We start from the raw sequence: 24,810 nt of genomic DNA, 5'->3' as shown, positions 1-24,810 counted from the left end.
GAGGAGGAGGAAGACGACAGCCGTTACATGATGGAAACATGAAATGCCAGTACAATTTTATAAATGCTGACAGACAATTTGTTCGTTTGACATAGTGGGAACTTTTTGTGTCAGTAAAATTTATTATTTGAGAAATGACGGTGGAAACGCCTTTATACACAAATATTGATATAATAACCATCATATTGAAATAAACTTGGAGTCACGTGATGATATGTTGTGTGGTGATGAGGTTGATGCTCCTTTCCAATAAATATTGAGGATCTTATTCTGGTGATATGATGATCGATGCTTGGCTGCTGTTTGACAAATACAAATAATATCGCTCTTATCCATAATAATCTCATAATGTAGTTAGCCTATCTGCACTGTATATGCAATATGTTGGCTAGGCTAGAGCGCATGTGTCAAGATCAGAGTGGGCACATTTGCTATATAATGCAAAATATTTTGGGACAACACCATCAATAGAGTTGAAAATGTGATGGAAACCCATTTCACTTGTATTTTTCATTTTGTACATGAGAATTTAACGTCAACTTTTTTTTATGTGCACAACATCATCACGCACAACCTTTTTCCCTCAAAAAGTAATTTTGATGGAAACACATCTCTGGTGGGAAAATGCACGTATTGTTTATGCAGATTGTACGATATTCACATGAAAATCTGTTGCAAATTGGATGGAAGCCTAGCTATTGATTATTTGTTTTATGTTTCCCCCCATGTTAAACTTTTTGCATAATTTAGCTGCTTTTTCACAGGCAGTTCTGACTGATAACCTGTCTTCATAGCTGAGAGAAGCCGAGGAGGAGTATCACTTCGTCCCCAATAATACTACTAATATTTCTAACTGTACCGGTGAGAAAGAGAAGGGCAGACTCATCCATTGTTGCTGAACTGTGTTCAGACAATTTTACAGTGCCATTATGTTATCAGCCATTAGTCACATGTTCAAAAAGCTATTCTGCTAGTATAATCACAATAATTACAATGAAGTGCTTTGAAAGGTTGGTAATGGCTCACATTAACACCATTATCCCAGAAACCCTAGACCATCTCCAATTTGCGTACCACCAAAACAGATCGACAGATGATGCAATCTCTATTGCACTCCACACTGCCCTTTCCCACCTGGACAAAAGGAACACCTACGTGAGAATGCTATTCATTGACTACAGTTTAGCGTTCAACACCATAGTGCCCTCAAAGCTCATCACTAAGCTAAGGACCCTGGGACTAACTGGACTTCCTGACGGGCCCCCCCCAGGTGGTAAGGATAGGTAACAACACATCCGCCACGCTGATCCTCAACACGGGGGCCCCTCAGGGCTGCATGCTCAGCCCCCTCCTGTACTCCCTGTTCACCCACGACTGCATGGCCAGGCACGACTCTAACACCATCATCAAGTTTGCAGACGACACAACAGTGGTAGTAGTCCTGATCACCGACAACAACGAGACAGCCTATAGGGAGGTGGTCAGAGACCTGACCGGATGGTGCCAGAATAACAACCTATCCCTCAACGTAATCAAGACAAAGGAGATGATTGTGGACTACAGGAAAAGAAGGACCAAGCACGCCCCCATTCTCATCGGTGGGGCTGTAGTGGAGCAGGTTGAGAGCTTCAAGTTCCTTGGTGTCCACATCAACAAACTAGAATGGTTCAAATACACCAAGACAGTAGTGAAGAGGGCACAACAACGCCTATTCCTCCTCAGGAAACTAAAAGGATTTGGCATGGGTCCTCAGATCCTCAAAAGGTTCTACAGCTACACCATCAAGAGCATCCTGACTGGTTGCATCACTGCCTGGTATGGTAACTGCTCGGCCTCGGCATCACTGGTGCTAAGCTGCCTGCTATCCAGGACCTCTATACCAGGCGGTGTCAGAGGAAGGCCCTAAAAATTGTCAAAGACTCCAGTCACCCTAGTCATAGACTGTTCTCTCTGCTACCGCACGGCAAGCGGTACCGGAGCGCCAAATCTAGGTCCAAAAGGCTTCTTAACAGCTTCTACCCCCAAGCCATAAGACTCCTGAACAGCTAATCAAAGGGCTACCCAGACCCCTCTTTTAAGCTGCTACTCATCTCTGTTTATTATTTACTCTCTGTTTATTATCTATGCATGGTCACTTTAACTCTACCTTCATGTACATATTACCGCAATTACCTCGACTAACTGGTGCCCCTGCACATTGACTCTGTACCGGTACCCCCTGTATATAGCCTCGCTATTGTTATTTTACTGCTGCTATTTAATTATTTGTTACTTTTATTTTTATTTTTTTACTTATACATTTTTTACTTAACACGTTTTTCTTCTTAACTTCTTAAACCATTGTTGGTTAAGGGTTTGTAAGTAAATATTTCACTGTAAGGTCTACTACACCTGTTGTATTCAGCGCATGTGACAAATAACATTTTATTTGACTAGGTATTCCCTTTCACATACAATATACAATGACATATAATTAGAGACACACCAATCATTATAATCTAGGTTTATTTTTTGGGGAATAAAACACAGGAACAATCTTAACCGTTTGAGGCACTTTGGACTGGAGTATCATAATGCTAAAGGCAGAATTACAGTATGTATCTACTATGAAAACAATGCAGAAAACTACTTGATTCAAGACAGATTCCTAAATATAGGAAAATATGGAGTCAACTTTATGAGGACAGATTTTTGACTATGTACATTGTATTGTATATGTCATATGTGTAAAAATGTAGCAATGTTTTAAAGTTAAAGCATGCATTATATGCCCCACAAAAACATCAGAAATTATCAGAAATTGGTTTACGGTAAGTTCAATACAACAACTTACCTTTTTCTTCTTTAACTAATTTATTCCGACAATGCTTAACACGACAAAGCTTTGAGAAGTGGAGTGAATTAAAATATGACTTTATGGAGAACAGTGTAGCTCAAATGTTTGCTGCTGATGGAACACCATTTGTCCTATAACATGTCACATCTCTTCTTTCAACAAAACCTATACTAACTACATCCAAAATTTCTTAAACAAATACATTATTCATGCATAATTTCTCTAAATGTCATAATACAACTCAAAAATGAGTTAAAAAGTTACAAGTGCAAATCTGAACAGTTCTGAATTTCTCAACAACAAAACAATCTTCACATTTGGTTGACTGTCCATTTATCAAACATCATGATTCAAGCATAGTACCATTAAACAGTGCTTACCACTGCATTGCTTTTAACTAGGCTAACGAGGCCACAATTGTTATAGTTAAAGCCATTATAAATATATTTTGTCAAATTAATCCAGTTCAATAGCTAGGGTAAAATTATATTGCCAGCATGGTTTATTTTATATCTCCCTATAAATCGCTAAAATTATAAAAATTTGACTAAGCAACATATGCATATATTAATTATGTTCAGGCTATGGCATTTAAAGCACACAATAATATACTAATAATAGGATCCATACTACTGTATTTGTTTGTTTGTTTGTTTGTTTAAAAAAAAGTGTTTACTATTGTTCTGATGTGCCTATTTTGTGTGCTCCTGATCCGACATGTCACACTGCTGGTTTCTGCTGGTGACAAAAGTTAAATCTACACTGTAAAAAAAAAGATGTTGATTCAACATACAGTAGGATTGTGAGTTTGCTCAACAAACATGTTGTTGAGCAAACTCACAACAAAACATTTGTGTGTGAAAATGTTGTTGAGCAAACTCACAATCCTATTGCAGCTGGTTGCCTTACAATTGTATGTTGAATGAAATTGTACTTTTTACAGTGTATTCGGGCAGTGCAATCGATTCATGCTCCAAAGCCTTTAATATCTTTTCTCATCTCACACATCTTCCAGTATCTGCAGAATATGGTCCTGGAAATTGAAAAATGGCTTTTCAGTATGATTACTGTACCACGTGAAGTTAATCATTCTTAAATCCATACAGAAGTCTTTCCGTTTTTTACAATGGTCGCAGCTTTCTCTGTAGTAGCTGATTTTGGCCTGGCTCCTTGGTTCTCCTGGGCTGTGTTGACCCTGTTCTGCTCTGCCATGGTGCCCCCAGACACTGGACTACTTGTCCTGGAGGTGGGCTGGTTCTTGTTAGTATTGTAGGTCTGGAAAGCCATGTCAAGCTGCTCTTGGGCCACCCGTAGGTGGCGGTGCAGGCTGGCCAGGTCCGAGGGGATGTTCTCGTCTGGACTGGTGCACTCCTGGTGATGTTCCAGGGCATCGTTGGCCATGTTCTTCTCATGGTGGGTGATAAGACTATTGGGGATGATCCTGTTGGGCTTGTCTGATTTCATGACCAGGTTGTACATGGGGGGAGAGGTGGGGATGTTACGGGAATACGGGTAGCTGTACGAGGGCCGCCGCCCCCCCTGGTTCCTCCTCTTGCGGAGAGTGTCCCGGAACTTTCCGATACCCAAGTGGAACATCTCGCAAACATTAAGGAGCAGGCAGAGGCAGCTGACCACGTACATGATGAGCAAGAATATGGTCTTCTCTGTGGGCCGAGAGATGAAGCAGTCTACCTTGTGGGGACAGGGCACCTTATTGCACACATAGGACGGATTAACACGGAAGCCATAGAGAAGATACTGGCCCACCAGGAAGCCAATCTCAAATACGGCCCGGGACAGAAGCTGCAGGACGTAGATCCTCATCAGGCCCTCTTGCATGATCCGCCGGCGGCCGTCATGTTTCTGAGGCTTGGCCGGCTCCAGCTTGACCTCCTGGACTTCCACCACGTCCTCCTGGTAGATCATGGGCTCTGCATCATCGTCCTCATTCTCCAGCACCTCCTCAAGCGGGTGGCTCTCCCTCCACCTGTGGGCCTGAATGGGCTTCTTCCGGTGGTGGAACTTCCGGCGCTCCACCTCGGAAGCGCGGGCTATCTTGTGTATGGCGTAGCCCAGGTACATGACCGAGGGGGTGGAGATCATGATGATCTGGAAGACCCAGAAGCGGACATGCGAAAGCGGGGCGAAGGCATCATAGCACACGTTGTCACAGCCGGGCTGCTTGGTGTTGCAGGTAAACTTGGTCTGCTCGTCCGAGTAGATGGACTCGCCCCCCACGGCAGTCAGCACGATGCGGAAGATGATGAGCACTGTGAGCCACACTTTCCCCACAAAGGTGGAATGGTTGTGGATCTCTTCCAGAAGACGAGTTAGAAAGCTCCAGCTCATGGTGGTCATAGAGGCTTTTCAACTAGAATCTGGGAACACAGAATAAGTATAATTAGGGGTTTGGTTCATTAAAACCTGCTTTTCTTTTAAAGGCCCAGTGCAGTCAAAAACGTGATTTTCTGTGTTTTATACATGTTTTCACACTATGAAGTTGGAATAATACTGTTAAGTCAACAGGTGGTCAATTAGTTAACAGACCAATAAGAAAGAGGGTTCCAAAGCTCTCTGCCAATAACAACTAGTTTTTGGTTTTCCCCTCCCCACTCACTCCACTCTGACAGTCATAGCAAAATTCTGCTTGAGAAATTGCTCTTTGCAAAGAAACTATTGTTGTTTCTTTATAAGCATTTTAATTGAAAACAATCATAGTAAGGTAATTCATGGTTACCCAGAAATTATTTGATATTGAGATAATCCCAACATGAACACAAAATAAATGCATTAAAATTATATATTTTCACACAACTTTTGCTATAATAAATAGTACATGATGCCAAAGTTGCTTTGTAAGGCAAGCTGAGGCATTTAATGATCCTCAGCCCATCAGCAGTCAAGATAATCCAATTAAATTCACACTACAGTGTCAGTGTCAACCAAGGCGTTGGACATGCAAGACCTCAGAGGGACACAACACAACAGACTAATGTTAATTAAAAGCAACAACTATGAAGATAATCCCTGGGCCCCGTTTGAAATTAATCAAATGATTAATAGACTGTTCCCACTCACTTCCATGTGCAAAAAAACGATGTCCTAATTTGGCTTTCTTGTATGTCCTTTCTTATACACTATAATTATCAAACGCACAAAACTATTGGAGTGCATTCTTTTTTAAATAATGTTAATGATCAATTCAATTTAGCTAAAAACACAAAAATGTTTTATGACATATCACACAAATTCCTAGTGTGACAATGATATAACTCATTTAAATTGTAATCCATTGCATAGGCTATACCTTAGACTAGTCAAACATATACATACATAGTGAGGGGTACCTAACTTACTGTAAAGATTACTCAAAAGCTTCTACTATTCTCATATTATTTAATGATGCAGCTTCTGATAACTGAATGAAGGGATAACTAGATTAATTCTCCCCAGGTTAAAGGAGTGTACTGAGTGATGCAGCTGGGTGATATGAAGATAGGAGGCATATGGAGGAGGAGAGAGAGAACACATATGTGAAGGTGTCTCTGTGTGCTGGTCTCGGTATTCTGAGAGAGAATCCCTATAGGTTCCCTTGAACGTTGACCTGGGTCTCTCAGATCGACTGCTGAATCTTAGTCTAGAGACGTCTACCTGTTAAATGTTTGTAATGTCTTAATGTAAATGTAATTTTTTGCAATCTCTTTTAAGTTCTATGGACCCCATGAAGACTAGCTGACGCTATGGCGTTAGTTAATGGGATCCTAATAAAAATTCAAATTCTAGCTGAACAAAAGTAAACCATCTATACCCCAGGATGTTGTCCCACTAGTGTTACTACTCCCCTCACACACAGAGCAGGCTGACTGCCCGCTTTGTGAGTTGATAGTATCATGACTATATAGCAGCACTGTTTTCCCTGGCGTGGGACGTGCCATCTCCCCTGATCTCCCTTCGCTGCCATCTGAGTGAACACAATGAACAGGAGAGACTTGTTCGTCTGTCTAGCTGCCACGAGGCCTGCCCTCCAGACCCAGTGCTGCTGCTTCAATCTCACACTGAGGAGGGAGGGAGGATCAGCTAGCACCACATGGCCAGGCCACAGATGGCAGCTACTGTGGGTAACTCTTCATCTGCCCCAGGACCAGGGGTGTAAAAAATAGGTGGGTGAACCCTTATTTGAAACACTTACCTAGTGTAATAAGTTAGTAAACCGTATCTGTAAAATTACACTTCACTAAAGTACATCACTGCCTAGATCTTGAGGTAAGGCAGGTTTGTTTAACTGAAGCCCAATCGAGGATTATGGCTTAGCTTTATTATGAATAGTGCATGCTTTAGAGGTGGGACTGTATACAGCAATTCAGTGGTTTGTTGGTAGTTTGCAACATAATTTTATTCAGTTGGAAAATCCTACAGTTGAACTTGAAAAGGGAATATATTTTTGTGTAGCTTGTTAACACTACTCTTCCGCTGTGTGATATTGTACTATTTTTTGCGGGATCTCTAACACGTACTGTATATACCATGCTTAATGTCAGAAAGAGCAAGTTACCCATGCAAGAAAGCAATAAACATGTTTTCATGCTCACAAGCCTGCTAACAGAGCCTTTGGGGAATAACAATGTTTAATTTCTGTAAACAACATGTCTCAACAAAGTAATGGAAAAATCATGATTTGAGAATGCTGTATTAATGAACGCAATTACTATCTTCATGTGTGAGTTTTAATTTTAGGCATATCTTATTTTATTCCCTTTCCTAATATAAATTAATCTTGAAAATATCGATTTCAGTATCTGGATTTAGCTGAAGGAAAAAACAACAGAGTGATATGACCAAAAAGATGCACTGTTATTATGTAGGCTATCTTTCCATTTCTGTATTACAACATATGCTTTGGTCTTCCATAGGGCTGGGGTCAATAACAATTGAAGGCAGTCAATTCAGAAAGTGATTTTAATGTATACATTTTTTGGGGGGGGGGGATCTTTGAAATAAATAGCTTTTACTCCTCAGTTTATTGAGAAGTTATTGAAAATAGATACATTTTTAGTTAAGTTTACTTCCTGAACTGACTGCCTTCAGTTTGAATTGACCCCAGCCTTGTTCTCCCATTAAAGGCAATCGCACCTGAGGAGTGCAACTTGACTTGCCCTCAAGATCTTGACCTTGACCTTTGACCTGTGTCCTATTATGAATAACTAATGAAAAGTTGTAGTCTATCACTTTTATTCATCATTGAACATGATCTAAACCAATATTTTGAACACGTCAAATATATTCCAAATCGTACAAATCTGTATAAGGATCCCCCCGTCCATCCGTCCCACTGAAAGTTGTGCCCCTGGTCAGAGGTGTATGTCAAGTTTAACTACTTTTTTTTGCTGCAAAATACGTTTTACACAGCGGGACTAAAGGATGCAGATGTTTGAGATTAAACTGCTGTCAGAGAGAGGAGGCATATTGGGCTTTAAGGTGATGAGCATAGTGATGGCGAAAAAGATTGATACAGTTACATATAAGAATATTTTTGACGATATGTCGTATCGTTTTGACAATATCGCAATATAATTTTTGTGCTTGTTGGCTGTACCAAAACTCCAGTATTTTTCCTTCATTTACGTTTTAGTCATTTAGCAGATGCTCTTATCCACAGCGACTTACAGGATCAATTAGGGTTAAGTGCCTTGCTCAAGGGCACATCGTCAGACTTTTTCACCGAGTTGGTTCAGGGATTTGAACCAGTGACCTTTCAGTTACTGGCCAAAAGCTCTTAATTAATCGCTAGGCCTTAATTGTTAATTGTTAATTGTTGCCCTTCATAGATTGTTCTCAATCTTATTTTTAAATAGTGAGCCAATTTGTTTTCAGCACTTTTATTTCCCTGACTGATCAAAACTTGTTCTCATGGCTGTCTCTTGTCCCTCTGCAGAAGACACATGGTGAGCAATATGTTTGGAACATCGAATCGCAATACATATAGAATCGTGAGAATCGCAATACATATCGTATCGGCACCTAAGTATCGTGATAATATTGCATGGTGAAGTCCCTGGCAATTTCCAGCCCTAGTTGAGCATATGGATCAAAACCCTTGAGTATTTCTAATAGACACTTATCTCAATGTTATTTCTAAGCTATACTTTTACCCTGTGGATTTAAAACTGTGGTACACCTGGCATAACAGTTTCATTTTACATTCTACTTTTGCATTTAGCATTTTTACCCAGACACATTTCTTGGAATTTCATATTGCATTTTCAGTCTATAAAAAAACCTACCATTCAAATTCAATCATTGGCAATCAGAGACAAGTTCTTTATGGGTTGAAGTCAACTTTCTATTTCCCAAATACAACACCTACAGTATGACAGTGAAAAATACGGTAACTCTGCAGAGATAGGCATCCTAGGGTTTGGAGAAAATGTTGACGGAGAACTGACAAAACCCACCTGGAGAAGAAGTTGCACCGCACGCTATGTTCAAACATAACTTTGTCCACATTTCCACGGCCATCTCTAGAGCTCCCGTGCATAGTCTCCACAACAGCAATGAAATGGAGGGTCCATCCTGATCCTGATCCTGATCTGATACCGTGACCCCCACTAGCTAACAACAACATTATCTTCCCCACATAGTAAAATCAACAAACATCTTATACTAAGACTATATGTTATTACAGCATTTTCTGTCTATCCTTTCTCTTTTCTGTTTATCCACTGAGTGAGCACGGAACTGAACTCTTTCTCCTGTGAATGCCTCACATTCTGACTCGTGTCTGGTTTCTATTACGCCAGCCTTCTGCCCAAGAAGGAAGTATAAAAAAGAGAAGAAAAAAATCCCTCCCTCCCTCCCCTGGCAAGTGACCCTCATCGGAGGGGTCAAACTTAAGAACATCTGACTGCAGTTTGAAATTAACACCCACCCAGCTGAGGGAGGCTTGTTGGTTGCAATATCCCCACCCTTCTCTTCCCCTCCCACCCCCTATAGCTCAACACTGCTCAACACCCACCCCATATAGCTCAACACTGCTCAATACCCAGCCCCTATAGCTCAACACTGCTCAACACCCACCCCCTATAGCTCAACACTGCTCAATACCCAGCCCCTATAGCTCAACACTGCTGAACACCCACCCCTTATAGCTCAACACTGCTCAATACCCACCCCCTATAGCTCAATACTGCTCAACACCTACCCCCTATAGCTCATCACTGCTCAATACCTAGCCCCTATAGCTCAACACTGCTCAGCACCCACCCCCTATAGCTCAACACTGCTCAATACCCAGCCCCTATAGCTCAACACTGCTCAACACCCACCCCCTATAGCTCAACACTGCTCAATACCCAGCCCCTATAGCTCAACACTGCTGAACACCCACCCCTTATAGCTCAACACTGCTCAATACCCACCCCCTATAGCTCAATACTGCTCAACACCTACCCCCTATAGCTCAACACTACTCAATACCTAGCCCCTATAGCGCAACACTGCTCAACACCCACCCCCTATAGCTCAACACTGCTCAATACCCAGCCCCTATAGCTCAACACTGCTCAATACCTACCCCCTACAGCTCAACACTGCTCAATACCAAGCCCCTATAGCTCAACACTGCTCAACACCTACCCCCTATAGCTCAACACTGCTCAATACCCAGCCCCTATAGCTCAACACTGCTCAACACCCACCCCCTATAGCTCAACACTGCTCAATTCCCAGCTCCTATAGCTCAACACTGCTGAACACCCACCCCTTATAGCTCAACACTGCTCAATACCCACCCCCTATAGCTCAATACTGCTCAACACCTACCCCCTATAGCTCAACACTACTCAATACCTAGCCCCTATAGCGCAACACTGCTCAACACCCACCCCCTATAGCTCAACACTGCTGAACACCCACCCCTTATAGCTCAACACTGCTCAATACCCACCCCCTATAGCTCAATACTGCTCAACACCTACCCCCTATAGCTCAACACTACTCAATACCTAGCCCCTATAGCGCAACACTGCTCAACACCCACCCCCTATAGCTCAACACTGCTCAATACCCAGCCCCTATAGCTCAATACTGCTCAACACCTACCCCCTACAGCTCAACACTGCTCAATACCCAGCCCATATAGCTCAACACTGCTCAACACCTACCCCCTATAGCTCAACACTGCTCAATACCCAGCCCCTATAGCTCAACACTGCTCAACACCCACCCCTTATAGCTCAACACTGCTCAATACCCAGCCCCTATAGCTCAACACTGCTCAACACCCACCCCCTATAGCTCAACACTGCTCAATACCCAGCCCCTATAGCTCAACACTGCTGAACACCCACCCCTTATAGCTCAACACTGCTCAATACCCACCCCCTATAGCTCAATACTGCTCAACACCTACCCCCTATAGCTCAACACTGCTCAATACCTAGCCCCTATAGCTCAACACTGCTCAGCACCCACCCCCTATAGCTCAACACTGCTCAATACCCAGCCCCTATAGCTCAACACTGCTCAACACCCACCCCCTATAGCTCAACACTGCTCAATACCCAGCCCCTATAGCTCAACACTGCTGAACACCCACCCCTTATAGCTCAACACTGCTCAATACCCACCCCCTATAGCTCAATACTGCTCAACACCTACCCCCTATAGCTCAACACTACTCAATACCTAGCCCCTATAGCGCAACACTGCTCAACACCCACCCCCCTATAGCTCAACACTGCTCAATACCCAGCCCCTATAGCTCAACACTGCTCAACACCTACCCCCTACAGCTCAACACTGCTCAATACCAAGCCCCTATAGCTCAACACTGCTCAACACCTACCCCCTATAGCTCAACACTGCTCAATACCCAGCCCCTATAGCTCAACACTGCTCAACACCCACCCCCTATAGCTCAACACTGCTCAATTCCCAGCCCCTATAGCTCAACACTGCTGAACACCCACCCCTTATAGCTCAACACTGCTCAATACCCACCCCCTATAGCTCAATACTGCTCAACACCTACCCCCTATAGCTCAACACTACTCAATACCTAGCCCCTATAGCGCAATACTGCTCAACACCTACCCCCTATAGCTCAACACTACTCAATACCTAGCCCCTATAGCGCAACACTGCTCAACACCCACCCCCTATAGCTCAACACTGCTCAATACCCAGCCCCTATAGCTCAATACTGCTCAACACCTACCCCCTACAGCTCAACACTGCTCAATACCCAGCCCATATAGCTCAACACTGCTCAACACCTACCCCCTATAGCTCAATACTGCTCAATACCCAGCCCCTATAGCTCAACACTGCTCAACACCCACCCCCTATAGCTCAACACTGCTCAATACCCAGCCCCTATAGCTCAACACTGCTCAACACCTACCCCCTATAGCTCAACACTGCTCAATACCCAGCCCCTATAGCTCAATACTGCTCAATACCCAGTCCCTATAACTCAACATTGCTCAATACCCAGCCCCTATAGCTCCACACTGCTCAATACCCAGCCCCTATAGCTCAACGCTGCTCAACACCTACCCCCTATAGCTCAACACTGCTCAATACCCAACCCCTATTGCTCAACACTGCTCAATACCCAGTCCCTATAACTCAACATTGCTCAATACCCAGCCCCTATTGCTCAACACTGCTCAACACCCACACCCTATAGCTCAACACTGCTCAATACCCAGCCCCTATAGCTCAACACTGCTCAACACCCACCCCCTATAGCTCAACATTGCTCAATACCCAGCCCCTATAGCTCAACACTGCTCAATACCCAGCCCATTTAGCTCAACATTGCTCAGTACCCAGCCCCTATAGCTCAATACTGCTCAATACCCACCCCCTATTGCTCAACACTGCTCAACACCTACCCCCTATAGCTCAACACTCAGTAAGTAACACACATGACAGCTCTCCATCTCTCTGCCACTTCTCTGATCTCAGCAACACATGGTTATCTCTACACAACTGCCTCTCCTCACTTCCCCATGCCTAGGCTACCTGTACATCTATAGTTGTGTATGTGATAGCTTGCCTTGAAAATGCACAATGTGTAAAGTAGCCGCATCTTCATAGTAGTTGGCATATGGCTAGTCATGCGTGTGAGTGCTCTCACTCTCTCTCTCATTCTCTCTCTCTCACACACACACACACACACACACACACACACACACACACACACACACACACACACACACACACACACACACACACACACACACACACACACACACACACACACACACACACACACACACACACACACACACACACACACACACACACACACACACGGAACAACTGTACTTCTACTTATATGTCATAATTATAACAGGTGTCCTCGATTGTAACAATCAACAATGGAGAAAGAGAGAGAGTGAGAGGGAGCGCCTGCTGGGATATCCACTCTCCAAAGTGCCACCCAGAGATAAAAACCACATTGCCTTACACCAAATTCGTTTGAATGTATCCAACAGGTACGCTCAGTCATATCAGATGTCCAAATATTTAGACGTTCCATCCAGGCGGATGGCCAAAGATGGGACTGGTGGACAGGTCCCACTCCGCGCTACGCTCCGCGTCTTTTCAGACATGGTGTTTACACTCAAGGCTTTTTGTCAGGCCGTAGAACTGGAACGCAATAGCACACAATGTTACTTAGTGCATGTGCCAGCTTTTTTCACATGACTAAAATAGCATCTATGTGTACAGTGGAAGCAAACCATGCCTTATTCATATTGTATTGTTCTCTGCCCATATTCTATATCCCTACTTCATAACTATTCAACCTGGACTCTGGGGTAGACCTAATATAGTAAACCTAAATCTGTCTCCCTCCATGTATCATGATATGTTACACTTTGTATGGTATGTATACATTTTCTGGGCTTAAGTAACCTTCTGTCTTATGTAAACATACCAAATGCAACATATCATACTTTTGAGAATAATTTGATTGCCACAGATTTACATTTACTATGTTACGTCCAGTCTTTAAGGCCAGGCTGAAATATTTGTATCCAAGGAGAAATCATAGTTCATATACATAAGTTGTAATTGGAAAAATCATTCCCCAATGTGCTAGCCATTGTACTGTATGCTATTTAATACTGTAAGTGACCTTGAGCTAAACTCAAATACCTTTGGTGCACAACAGTATGAAGAAAACAGTATCTGGCTAATGTTAAAATAAATGTATCTGGCCAGTGTTACAATGAACATATAGCTGTGTTGTGTAGTGACTTACAGTCTTCCTCCGAAAGATACCTCAATGACACCAATAATCATAATTAAATGAAATATATCTGGATACAAAGCAGATGCAAGCCTTATCCATCTCTTTCATTAGTATACTGGGGTGTGTGGGTAACAGATTTGTCATTTGTATCAACTGTATTTTGATGTTTCACATCAATGTTTTATTTCTGCTCAAACATCACTGGAAACCTCTGACGCAGGATTAGGGTTACTGGTCATATTTTTCATCTGGGGACAAGTATTTTCAGAAAAAAGTAATTATTTAACACTTCTTAAAGACAAACGTTGGCTATTTTTGAACTTCCTGTTGAAAAACAATATCCCATGTATTAATACAGTAATGTACACACACTTAAGGGGAACAGCATATGTTTACACAACTGCAAAGTTCACGGAGAAGGCTATTCAAGGAGTTGATCTGATGTGATGGCATTGGCCTCCCCCCTGGCTTACAGGAACAATAGAAGACAAAAAGAGGCCCATTTTTTAAAATTCAAGCATGAGAGTATGATATGGGAGTCCAGTGAAAAGTGATCCGACTTAAGAGAGAGTGGAGAGTTGTGTGAGAGTGTGGAGAGCTGTGTGGAGAGCTTTGTGAGAGTGTGGAGAGCTGGGTGAGAGTGTGGAGAGCTGGCTGAGAGTATGGAGAGCTGGGTGAGAGAGTAGAGAGCTGAGTGAGAGTGTGGAGAGCTGGGTGAGAGAGTGGAGAGCTGGGTGAGAGAGTGGAGAGCTGGGTGAGAGTGTGGAGAGCTGGGTGAGAGTGTGGAGAGCTGGGTGAGAGTGTGGAGAGCTTTGTGAGAGTGTGGAGAGCTGGGTGAGTGTGGAGAGCTGGGTGAGAGAGTAGAGAGCTGGGTGAGAGTGTGGAGAGCTGGGTGAGAGTGTGGAGAGCTAGCTGAGAGTGTGGAGAGCTGGCTGAGAGTGTGGAGAGCTGTCTGAGAGTGTGGAGAGCTGTCTGAGAGTGTGGAGGGCTGGGTGAGAGAGCGGAGAGCTGGGTGAGAGTGTGGAGAGCTGAGTGAGAGAGTGGAGAGCTAAGTGAGAGAGTGGAGAGCTGAGTGAGAGAGTGGAGAGCTGGGTGAGAGTGTGGAGAGCAGGGTGAGAGAGTAGGGAGCTGGGTGAGAGAGTAGAGAGCTGGGTGAGAGTGTGGAGAGCTGGCTGAGAGTGAGGAGAGCTGGCTGAGAGTGTGGAGAGCTGGGTGAGAGAGCAGAGAGCTGGGTGAGAGAGTGGAGAGCTGGGTGAGAGAGTGGAGAGCTGGGTGAGAGTGTGGAGAGCTGGGTGAGAGAGTGGAGAGCTGGGTGAGAGTGCTCAAGAAGAGAATCTTGGCCATTTTAGTGGTTGAGACGTGAGGCTGTGTGAGTGAGTGGACAGAGTGGGGTGCTGGCTCTGAAACGAAGCCAGCTGGGCCTGAAGGACTCATCCTCCAGAGGCCTTGCTTCCAAACATCCCCTCCTCCAACCATCCCTCCCTCCCCCAATCTGACTGAGGAGATCTAGAGGAGAAAAGGGGATGCTGCTGGAATGACTGGAGCATTAGGAGTTCATCTAGCCAGCCATGTGCTGTGCTGTCCCCGGGGGAAGCAACACAGTCAGACCATCACGTGGCTTCTTCTCCAAGTCAGATCACATGCACAGCTCCAAAATCTTGCTGCCATCCAAAAGACACAGATGGTCCAGTAACTAGCCTATTTATATACATGTTCTGGTTATTATAAGTTAGTCATTATATATTAAGTGGTGCTCACTCAGTTAATAACTAAGACAGTGTATGAAACTTTCTGTTCAAGCTCGGCATTTAATGTAATCTCCAATTGAAAAAATCCCACTCAATTTAACCTCTACTGTGTCCCTAAACCGGGACGGTTGTTGCTCAATATGCAATAATGTGACTAGAAAACGTTGAATACAACAGCCAACTTTCCGGGACATGTCTTATATGGGCAGAAAGCTTAAATTATTGTTAATTTATCTGCAGTGTCCAATTTACAGTAGCTATTACAGAAATAAAATACCATGCTATTGTTTGAGGATAGTGCACAACAACGAAACACTTTTATTATGGCAATTGGTTTGATACATTCCCCTCTGAAGGTAAATGAATGTACTTACGTTCAGTAATCTTGCTCTGATTTGTCATCCTGAGGGTCCCAGAGATAAAATGTAGCATAGATTTGTTTGATAAAATCAATTTTATATTTAAATGTAGGATCTGGCTTCCACAGTTTGACCCCACTACTGTCTCTGACTCCCCCCTCCCGGCTAGATGTGTGAAGATTAGTGTATTTTCTGTAGGGAAGCTAATGATCCATCATATTTGACATTCCTGGGAGTGTGTAAACTGATTTTTTAAATTATCATAGCATTTTTTGTATGTTCTGTATGGTTATGTACTTGAAAATGTTTAAATTGACCAATTCGGCACATTTGGGCAAACTCCTGGCAGACTTGAAGCAAAATATTGTGTAGTGATTTAATTCTTCACTGGATCAGTCTGAGACGTTGCACACACACTGCTGCCATCTTGTGGACAAAATCTATATTACACCTAGGATCCTACCTTAATGTATGACCTTTCTCTTGCATTTCAAAGATAACGGAACCATTTTTTTTGAAAACATGTTTTTTTGTTTGTATTATCTTTTACTAGATGTAATGTGTTATTCTCCTACATTCTTTTCACATTTCCACAAACGTCAAAGTGTTTCCTTTAAAATGGTATCAAGTACAAAATTATTTGTTGAGTTGACAAACAGATTCATTTTAGTGTGTCATCTTTTGCTGCACAAATGGTGCATGCTGTTCAAACAACCCTTTACACAAGCATTTGATAAGCGCACAAATATACAATGTATTTGTGAGACCCTAATGCTCAATGTCAATCAGTTATCACCTTCAAGAGGTCATTGAGAGTTCTGTCGTCTGTATGCAGTGGAGTTTAAATGATGCAACAACAAGGACAACAAGAAGTGAACATCTCGACAGCTTTCCTCTCCTCAGCCCTTTGCCAATGTCACCCAGACACAGAGAGTTTTTTCTCTCTGCAGAACTAAGTTAATGGGAGCCGACTGGGGGCCACGGAGGTCTCTGTTTATGTAACAGATCAAGCACAGCCATGTGACTTGGACGGGGCCCCCCAGAGAAAAGAGTGACACAAGACACCAGAGAAAAGCATGCAACTCTGCCGGTGCTTGCCCCCCCTTCTCTTTTCCCCCACACCATCCAACTGCTCTTCCCAGGCAGCGCAGAGCAGAGTGGGGTATATCCTATAGGCTTCCTGAGAGTGGTGGCAGTCCTCTATCATTTGTTCACTTTTCTTTCCGTTTTTCATCCAAGCCTATTCTATCCTACCCCCTGGCTCTGTGCGTCCCGTGCCAGTTTGATGGAGGCTCCAGTCCACTGAAGCGACTGGGTATAAAGAGCCTAGAGGTGAATGCCAACATTATCCCAGAAAAACTTCCTTCAGCTGAGCTTGGATGTCTACTCTTAGTCAACAAGGCATTGCAGAATAGTTGTGTAGGACGTGGTAACATACTGCACAAGATCCCTGACATTTGGCTGTACATTTATATAATAGAATAATGTACATCTGATGTAGAACATAAATAGCCTGTAAACTTTGACTGCCCCAAACAATTTGAGAATGAATTGGAATGGTTGAAGTACTCTTCCTCCAATGAAACCCTTGCTTATCATTACGTAAGAACTATGCATACGCTGTAACTCCATACAATTTCTTAGAACAAACACGGACAAAGAGGACATTTCTACAGCTACAGCCAACAAGGATGTTCCAATAGAACATTGGGCCTGCTAAATATCTAACTGGAGGTTTTGGTTGTATTGTGTTCAGATAGTATAAACACACTAAGAATTAAGTCTTCTCTATGCAGACATTCTGTACTAATGTATATTGAGACAGAACCTCTCGGCTGAAGACTGGCATTGCCTGTAGGGTTGACATGATGAGCAGACATCCATGTCCCGTTAATGTTTATGCAAGTTGAGAGAAATAGTGGAAAAGCATATGCTGCTGTGTCTATTCTGGGGTCAGTAGGAAGTGATGTATCAGTGCTCTGTCTTTCAGGCAGATGTTGCACTTGGAGTGAGTGAGATGTAAGCCTAAGGACTGTCTTATTAAATTCAGTTTCTGCAGATTAAAAGTGATTTGTTTGTTCATTTAATGGATGATCCCAAAAATGTAATTAGTATTACCTGAGCGACACCAATCCTATTTTCTGCACATTTGGTAGATAGTATCTAGAAAGCATGTATTACCTAACCCACATACAGTCAGGTCCATAAATATTTTGAGTTATTATCATTATGTCTCTGTACGCCACCACAATGGATTTGAAAGGAAACAATAAAGATGAGCAATTTGAGGATACTTACATCCAAATTGGGTGAATGGCGTAGAAATTACAGCACTTTTATGTCGTCGTCCCAATTTTAGGAGCTCAAAAGTAATTGTACAAACTTACATATTAATAAATTAAATTGTGAGTTTTTATACTTGGTTGCAAATCCTTTGCAGTCAATGATAGCCTGAAGTCTGGAACCCATAGACATCAACTGCTGGGTTTCTTCCCTGGTGATGCTCTGCCAGGTCTTTATTGCAGCTGTCTTCAGGTCCTGCTTGTTCTTGGGGCATTTTGCTTTCAGTTTTACCTTCAGCAAGTGAAATGCAGTCTCAATTGGATTCAGGTCAGGTGATTGACTTGGCCATTGCAGAACATTCCACTTCGTTGCCTTAAAAAAGTATTGGGTTGCTTTCGCAGTGTGCTTTGGGTCGTTGTCCATCTGCACTGTGACGCGACGTCCAATGAGTTTTGAAGCATTTGGCTGAATCGGAGTAGATAATATAACCCTAAACACTTCAGAATTCATCCTGCTGCTTTTGTTAGCAGTCACATCATCAACAAATACAAGAGAACCAGTCCATTGGCAGCAACACATGCCCACGCCATAACACTACCTCCACCATGATTCACAGATGAGATGGTAAGCTTCAGATTGTGAGCAGTTCCTTCCCTTCTCCATACTCTTCTCTTCCCATTATTCTGGTACAAGTTGATATTTGTCTCATCTGTCCATAGGATGTTGTTCCACAACTGTACAGGCTTTTTTAGATGTTGTTTTGCAAACTCTAATCTGGTCTTCCGGTTTGAGGCTTACCAATGGTTTACATCTTGTGGTACACCATCTGTATTTACTCTAATGAAGTCTTCTCTTGAATGTTGACTTTGACACAGATATGCCTACCTCCTGGAGGGCGTTCTTTATCTGGCCAACTGTTGTGAAGGGGTTTTTCTTCAGCAGGGAAAGAATTCTTCTGTCATCCACCACAGTTGTTTTCCGTGGTCTTCCGGGCCTTTTGGTGTTCCTGAGCTCACCAGTGTGTTCTTTCTTTTTAAGAATGTACCAAATAGTTGATTTGGCCACACCTAATGTTTTGCTATCTCTCTGATGGGTTTGTTTAGGTTTTTCCACCTAATAATTTCTTGCTTCACTGGCAGTGACAGCTCTTTGCCACCCTTGAAATCAACTCTAGACTGTTTTTCTGCTTACTTGTAAATTAACTAATGAGGGAATAACACACACCTGGCCATGGAACAGCTGAGCAGCCAATTGTCCAATTACTTTTGGTCCCTTAAAAGGGTGGACCACATATAAAAAGTGCTGTAATTCCTACACCGTTCACCTGATTTGGATGTAAATACCCTCAAATTAAAGCTGAAAGTCTGCACTATTTCATTTCAACTCCAATATGCTGTGGTAGACAGCTAAAATAATAATAACTTGGTCAATGTCCAAATATTTATGGACCTGACTGTATGTTCTAACAAGTGCTTAGTACTGTCTGCTTGGTACGGACCATGTCTCTCGATTGATTAAAACACACTCTAAGCTGCGTCATGTAAAAATGCATGAAAAATGCCAGAAGAGCACCCAATTTTCCATTCACCTGGGTTCTGAGATGAAAGCATCAGTCAATTTATTCTGAGAAATTCTAGTATAGCTTCAACGAGGCAGCAAGAAAAATGCTTTGCTGATATCTAAACAGATTTTCATGCAATATTTTTGCATTTGAAAAAAAGTTATCCTTTTTAATCTCAACTTTAAGATGTGATCTGTCTAGAATATATGATTAGATGATTAGAGATGTTTGTAACATTACACATCACAACCTTTGCGGTTTTTAGAGTCAAAGCAACTGAGGAAAAACTAAATTGCTACTTAGAAAAGTGCCCTTTTTATCAACTCCGTAAAACATGTTCTAAATCTAGGAGAACATGCCAAATGCTAACGACATTAGACCTGGAACATTATATAACATTATATATAAAACAAAACAACATTTGGAGATTCGTATTTCATTTTTGAATAATCTAATAATAGAATTAAACAATCAAGGTTTCAAACACTTGTTGTACAATACATTTAAGAATGAAAAGCCTTTTATGGTGTCTGACAGAGTTGACAAATACATTTTTAATATTTCATGAAGAAGAAAAAAAAAGAATTAGGAGGTTGTTCCTTTACATGGTCTGTTAGCTGATACTTTGGTCTATATATAAAAAATAAAAAAAATATTAAGAAAAAAGTAGATTGTCCAGACTTTCAATAATCCCTGATATATTTAATCGATGTGCTCTAAAATAGACTGCATGATTATCAGGTCACCAGAAGAATCACTCTACACAACTTCCCCTTAAACCAAACCAAGCAACAAATAACAAAGCTGCTTTGGATTGCTGGAGGTCCGTAATCTTTGACATTATCTTGTCATAACTGCCATGTCATGGGGTGGACCCAGGCCAGGCCCAAAGAGTAGCAGACTTATTCAGGGTCATTTGGATTTCAGTAGCAGAGAAATGCTCAGTAAAGCACCACCCCCAGAGCTCTTAGTACTCTAACAACCTTTTACTGCAGTGTAAGAGGGAGAACCAGTAACTCAGTGAACTTCGGCCACTGGCAGTGCTACTGCAGGCCTAATATCATATCAGCCAACACTTCCCAGCTGTAGCTTTGCCATGCAGTGTTGTCTCATGCAACAATAGCTGACACCAGAACTGCATATCTATGGCTCTTGCTCCTGCCACCGTCTAAGTGATATTTCATGACTAACGCTGTAATAACGAGATCAAGGTGTTGAAGTCAGCTCGTTAGTGCTGATTTATGATTTTATGTAGACTATTTGATAATAAGATAATACTAAATTTTAAAAAGATAATGCTGATTTCATAAAGAAATATCACTGATACAGATATTAGGCCAGAAAAGACAACACAATAATGATAATACAACAACTCTGTCACACCCTGATCTGTTTCACCTGTCTTTGTGATTGTCTCCACCCCCCTCCAGGTGTCCCCATTAGCCCCTGTGTATTTATACCTGTGTTCTCTGTTTGTCTGTTGCCAGGTTCATTCATTTCGTTAAGCCTACCAGTGGTTTTCCCTCTGCTCCTATCTCTCGATTGGTCCTGTTTCCTATTTTTCCCGGTGTTGACAATTCTGCCTGCCCTGACCCTGAGTCTGCCTGCCGGCCTGTACCTTTGCCCCACCTTTCTGGATTACTGACCTTTGCCTGCCCTGAGCCTGCCTGCCATCCTGTACCTTTGCCCCACCTATCTGGATTACTGACCTCTGCTTGCCCTTGACCTGCCTTTTGCCTGCCCCTGTTCGATTAATAAACTGTTGTTACTTCGACGTCATCTGCATCTGGGTCTTAATAAACTCAAAGAAGATATGTGGTGTATAGATTCATTGACATCCAATTACTAATATTGAATTGCTTGTTATTAAATTTGATAGGGGACAAAAATCCTATTTATTCTGGTGTATTCACAGGAAGGGATAGAATATGCCCTTTTCTGTATGCAAAGAACAATCTTATTTCTTAATGCAAGAGGTCATATTCATTGTTACTGATACAGAATGTCATTTCTATACAAACGTGTGTAAGCAGTATGTAATTTCCACACCACATCTGGTTTTGCCAGTGGATGTTTTAAACCACTAGGTGGCATCCATGTATCTGAATGGTTGTGCGTGCACACGCTGTCTCAGGGTAGTAGCCACTGCAACAATATGACAAAAGGCTCTCTATTGTATCACTACACAATCCTTAGCCTAGCCTGTAACAAATGCTACAGTAAACGTGTGGTCAGAATTAGGTAATCAGATCCAGCCTACTTTGTAAGAGAATTGACAAGCTTTTGTTCTACTAGGACCGTAGCAACACTGTAGGGTTTCACACATACATGTCGTTGAGATTCATGGGACACAATCATTTTTTTTCTCACTAATTACACATTTACATCAGAAGTGGATGCAAACAGACAGGGTAACACATTAGATATTCTTAAATAATGTGTTGAATCTGATAGCTTAGCCTATGGTGCATCTATCACACAGTCAGAGCCTCCTTGTAACAATCTTCTTAATCTGAAGAACAGGAAAGATCGGACCAAAATGCACCGTGGTACGTGTCCATGTTAAATTTATTATAACTGAACACTAAATACAAAATAACAAAAGTGAAACAACGAAAATCGAAACAGTCCTGAAAAGTGACACAACACAAAACAGGAAACAACTACCCACAAACACCAGGTGGGAAAAGGATACCTAAGTATGGTTCTCAATCAGAGACAACGATAGACAGCTGCCTCTGATTGGGAACCATACCAGGCCAAACACATAGAAATACAAAACATAGAATGAAAAACATAGAATGAACATAGAATGACCACCCCAACTCACTCCCTGACCAAACCAAAATAGAGACATAAAAAAGGAACTAAGGTCAGGACGTGACACTCTTTTGTTCTTACATAGCAGAAACCACCTTATTTTCCCATTTGTAAGCTGAGCATATAAAATGCATTGTATATTTTATGCATAATGAATTCAAAGATATCAAATTTGGCCATCAGTGTCCCCCCAAAAGAAAGTAGGTGCATGACCCCTCTGTATAGCAGCCCATTCCTTTTTTAAATATGGGATCGGTATTTTATGACTTGTTGGTTCAGATTTACAGAAGGCGTCAGGTGTTTGGCTTGAGGTGAGCCTACACTGATCATCTTCAGCCCAGTTTGACACCGCATGTAAAACTTTGAGTAAGGCTGGTGGCCTAGTAACATGCAATAGTCACTGTAGGAATGCCAGCAGAATAACAAAAATTAATCTGAATAGGTTTTGTTGCCATTGAGTAACTATTACTCTGTCAACACACAGCACATGTCTAGGGGTTGGCTATACTGAGAATGTTTATTACATACCAACTATCAATGAAGTCATTGAACAGGAGCATGATATTATTGAAATACCCCAATATTGCAGCAATGTCTGGCTGAAAAGTATTTGGATAGTAGTCTCTTTACAATGAAAAAGCATTTATTTGAACTTTCTTTCTCGTTCAAGTGTGATTCAGGGTGACAAGGTCAATGACCTTGTTGCTAATCCACTTTTGTAGTGGGCCAACAGATAACTGGAGGATGACCTGAGGTACCCTTTAACGGGCTGATGACACAAGTCACCCTTTAACTCAGGTTGACATTTATTGACAAGAGTCTTGCCCTAGAGGCAGAACAAACTGTAATAACGAGATCGAGGTGTTGACGTCAGTGTGTTAGTGCTGATTTATGGTTTTATGTAGAGTATGTTTGATAACAATATAATACTAATTTCTAAAAAGATTATATTGATTTCATTAAAAAAAAAGTCACTTTGATACAGATAATAGGCCATAAAATACATGATAACACAATGCAATAATGATAATACAATAACTCAAGGAAGATTTGTGGGATATGAACTCATTGACATTCAATTACTAATATTGAATTGTTGGTTATTAAATTTGATAGGGTACAAAAATCATATTTATTCTGGTGTACTCATGGGAAGGGAGAGAATACACACTGTGCTGTATACAAATAACAATCTTATTCCTTAATGCAGAGTTGGGAAGGAACCGTAAGTAACCATTTCAATGTTAGTCTACACCTGTTGTTTACAAAGCATGTGACAAGTAAAAATTGATTTGAGTAGTTTCCGCTAGATGGGCCAGCTGCAACGTCAAAATTGTCAATATGTAAAAAAATTCAGGAAAACAAACATGTGTTTTTTTGGTCTTAGGCATTAGAGTTAGCATTGTGGTTAAGGTTAAAGTTAGGGTTAGGTTTAAAACAGATGTTATGGCTGTGCCAGCTCTTGACCACCCTGCAGAGCAGCCTCCAGGGCAACATTGATTGATTGTAGTCTGCAGTTTGAAGGTAACTGACCTACAGAAACAGTAACAACACTCAGCTGTTCTTCTCCTTTGATTGTAAATACTGTAAATGATATGGTCTATAAGAATCCAAGAAAGCTTCTTTGGAAATAATATGCAAAAATGTACCGGTGTGACCACTAACCAGAGGCCAGCTGCCTGATCAGCCTGGTGCCCTCATAATTAGAATACATATCATACCTAACTACAGTACATAGCATTACATAAAAATAAATCAGAAGAGCCCTGAGGTAAAACAAGAGCATCACAAATGGATAACAAATAAAGAAGGCACACCTACCTCTCCATGGGGCCAGCTAGGTTTGACCAGACTAGTATTCTTCACAGTGGAGCATCCTGGGACGGCTTCCAGAGACATTGCTCAGCTTTGCTGAGGTTCGGAAGCAGGATGAGAGAGAG

At 42.0% G+C, this 24,810-nt stretch overlaps 1 protein-coding gene across 2 annotated transcripts; it reads right to left on the bottom strand.

The window, feature by feature from the left end:
* Positions 1 to 2,488: 2,488 nt before the first annotated feature.
* gjc2 (gap junction protein gamma 2) lies at positions 2,489 to 24,810 on the bottom strand. 2 transcript variants are annotated; one of them, XM_071361528.1, is made up of 2 exons: positions 24,692 to 24,810; positions 2,489 to 5,214 (listed from the first exon to the last, which is right to left on the bottom strand). In XM_071361528.1, exon 2 carries the CDS (start codon positions 5,192 to 5,194, stop codon positions 3,929 to 3,931), a length of 1,266 nt encoding a protein of 421 aa, XP_071217629.1. In that variant the 5' UTR covers positions 5,195 to 5,214; positions 24,692 to 24,810; the 3' UTR covers positions 2,489 to 3,928. The 2 variants fall into 2 exon arrangements, with proteins under 2 accessions (XP_071217629.1, XP_071217628.1); XM_071361527.1 differs by lacking the exon at positions 24,692 to 24,810 and adding an exon at positions 9,289 to 9,617.

This window comes from Salvelinus alpinus, chromosome 23, assembly GCF_045679555.1.
Source record: "Salvelinus alpinus chromosome 23, SLU_Salpinus.1, whole genome shotgun sequence".
NCBI lineage: Eukaryota > Metazoa > Chordata > Actinopteri > Salmoniformes > Salmonidae > Salvelinus > Salvelinus alpinus.
The sequence above is the reverse complement of the archived record's forward strand: the minus strand, read 5'-3'. Positions and strand labels throughout refer to the sequence as shown.